This window comes from Manduca sexta, chromosome 6, assembly GCF_014839805.1.
Source record: "Manduca sexta isolate Smith_Timp_Sample1 chromosome 6, JHU_Msex_v1.0, whole genome shotgun sequence".
Taxonomy (NCBI): Eukaryota; Metazoa; Arthropoda; class Insecta; order Lepidoptera; family Sphingidae; genus Manduca; species Manduca sexta.
Window position 1 is genome coordinate 6,540,934 of NC_051120.1, and position 3,048 is coordinate 6,543,981.

The 3,048-nt window shown below is 34.3% G+C and overlaps 1 protein-coding gene across 1 annotated transcript; it reads right to left on the minus strand.

Annotated features, from left to right (window-relative positions):
- Window positions 1–512: 512 nt before the first annotated feature.
- Window positions 513–2,313, minus strand: LOC115448243. Its single transcript, XM_030175616.2, has 2 exons — window positions 1,397–2,313; window positions 513–1,235 (listed from the first exon to the last, which is right to left on the minus strand). Exons 1-2 carry the CDS (start codon window positions 2,237–2,239, stop codon window positions 789–791), a joined length of 1,290 nt encoding a protein of 429 aa, XP_030031476.1. The 5' UTR covers window positions 2,240–2,313; the 3' UTR covers window positions 513–788.
- Window positions 2,314–3,048: the final 735 nt, after the last annotated feature.

A 3,048-nucleotide genomic window follows, 5' to 3' on the forward strand; every position in this document is an offset into this window, starting at 1 on the left:
TTTAAAGGTTCGTATTCATCCTAATATGTGTTTAATAGTAATAATGATTGATTGAAACATTTAAAAATTGTTACGTGCCGCTATCCTAGCCGATGACATCGGGCGTTTCCGGAAGTATTCGGCTGCGCGGGCAGGCTGGCAGAAGAGAAGATATGTCACGCGGCGACTATTCGATTATTATTCTCTCTGGCTGGACGTTGTCAAAAGAATGTTTAAAATTGTATTCTGTAATTATTTTGCTAATATAATGTTTACTGTAAAAAGAGCGTTTTACAAAATTTTAGTCCTAACTATACAATTTTAATTAACTTAATATTGTAGCATTAACATGTAATTAGTTGGTATTACTAATAAAAAATGTACAAATATAAACTGTATTTCCTAGTACTTAGTTACACAATAGCATGCTTCTGTCAATCATAAGTCCCTATCATGTAACATGGCTATAGTGTATGAAGAGATATCTTTTATTTCCTTGATGTGAACTAGGAGCCATACTTTAAAAAAAAATATTTTTGTTTAATTTAATTTAATTATTTAATCATATACATACAAAAACAATGTATAAACATATGTAAATAAGCATATAACAAACTACATATAACATGAAAATAGCAACTTTAAGTTAAACTTTACTCTGCCCCATTCACATTCTGAAGAAAGTAAAACCTTGAAAATAACTAGTACCCAATGTAGAGTACAAGATATTTCAATCTCAGTAATTGAACTCACAATGTGTCCTCAAATTAAAAATAGTATATTATAAAGATCTTTAAGGTGATAAAAATTTAAAAACAAAAGCAATTAGATTTTAAGTCTAAATAACCATAGCAGGAAAAGTCATCTATAATTGCCTTTATTATTTGTTTATAACTATTAGATGCTCTTTCTTTCTCTTCCGGTGTAGACCAAACTTTTTTACTCCTGACATGTCCTTCTTCCTGTAAACCACTTGAAAGCCATAATGCCGTATTGGCAGTAATTAGGCATGCTGGCCAGACTAATTCCAGGTCTTGGTCAAACATTTGCCTAGAATAAGTATTGGCTGAATTCAGACTAGCTTCTTTCAGCATTTGATCAAATGAGTGATAGTAGGTGTCCAATAGGTTGTTGTAGTGATCTTTTCGGAGATGTGAGTCAGTACTACTAATGATAAGATACAATGTATCAAAAGCTGGTGAACAAATCCTTGTTGTTTGATAGTCAATTAAACATGCTGATGTAGGAATACCATTCTGAAACAAAATAACAGTTCAGCATTAGAAAATCTTAATAATAAAATATAATTACCCATGAATATAAAGAAAATATTATTAAATATTACATAAATTAAATAATTTTCAGATTTTATTTAAAATTACAATTATACTATGATAAAATAATTCATCACACTCACTTCATATTTAAAAAGTATATTCTCTTTCCATATATCACCATGGCATATACATGTGCTGCCCCCTTTACTCACAACCACTTCAAAACACTTGGCACAATTCTCCCTCAAACTTTCAAATAGAGGTGCATATTCAGAGTCTTCAAACTTCTTTATAGCTTTACCTAATCTATCCAACATAATATCGATGTACCTTTTATTTGTATCTATTGTTAACGGCAGACATTCTTTTGATATTTCTTCATAAAATGTCTGTTCTCTGGCTTTAAGGATGTATGATAACGCATGTAACTTTGCTAATGATTTCAAGGCAATACTTATGTGTTCTAAATTCAAAAACATATCACTTGTAAATGGTTTAAAATCTTCCCCACACATATTTTGCATAGCAATTACTTCTTTACAATACTCCTTACAAATATAATAACAATGTGGCATGATGTATGATGACGTAAATGAAACATTTTTCTGTATTTCTTCATATTTCTTAAATATCACTGAATAAACATATATTTCTCTAGCAAACATACGAGTGACAGCGCCGCTGACTCGATAGCGTTCATCCATAGGCGCCAGTTTTAAAGCCAATTTCAAACTAACAAGTTTTCCATTCTCTTCCCCAGTTAAAACAACGGGAATAATAACGCCGAAGTAGTTCTGAGCTATGCTTTCAAACTTTTCCTGGGAACACCGCCAATTTTTGAGGTTACGTCCCAATGCTATCTTCTCAATAATATTATAGATAGTCTCCTCAGAAATTGAAGTCATATTAATATGATTCCAATAAATATTAACGTAACCAACAAAGTAGACACTGTTTACACAGTTATACGAAACTTGAGACATTAAAATCGAGATTATTTTGATTTATTACATATGACATTTTGAATTTGACAGCAACAAAATATGACAATTGAAATGTAAACAAACAGTCAATTTAGCAGATTAAAAATCCGTCCATGCAGTTTGTTACGAATAAATTTAAAATATTATTTTATTACATAGGTACTACCTCAGAATATAAAAAAAACCTGCATATTAACTTCTAACATGATGCCGCCATACTGATTGAAACTCATGGAGTTTAGTTTAGCTAAGCTGCGGGATCGCCTGTACCCCGTTTGCAGGGTACCCCAGGGGAAAACACGGCAGCTCTTCAAAAAAAAAACCGCTACGCTACCGTCCACCCAGGGGGTCACAACATTGTTCTAAAAAATAATACTAATGTAAACTTAAGCCTCGCGCCTGTTACGCCCCGATGGCCCCGATAGCCTACAGGTCGCCTACTACGATAGTCAAGGAATACAATGGTGGAATTCCCCACACACCACAGGGCGGGAGACGCCGCGCAATTTAGTCGATCAAACGTATGCTTCTGCGTCACCTAGGGAGACAAGGGATCTGCGCCCCCATTGGCGAGACGACTACCTCGCAGAAGTGGGCAACCGCACGCCTGGATCTCCGTCTGCCGGACATGGTATCGATAACAACAGGCAGCTAGAGGTTTCCGACGACTGCTCTGAGGGCGCTGCGTCTCATATCCCAGACTGACAAATGTGTTGAACAGTTTAAAATAAAAAATATAAGTATGAGTAAAAAAAGTCAAAGAAATGACCATACTCAAAATAGGTTGGTCCGAAAATCTTTGGGGTTCG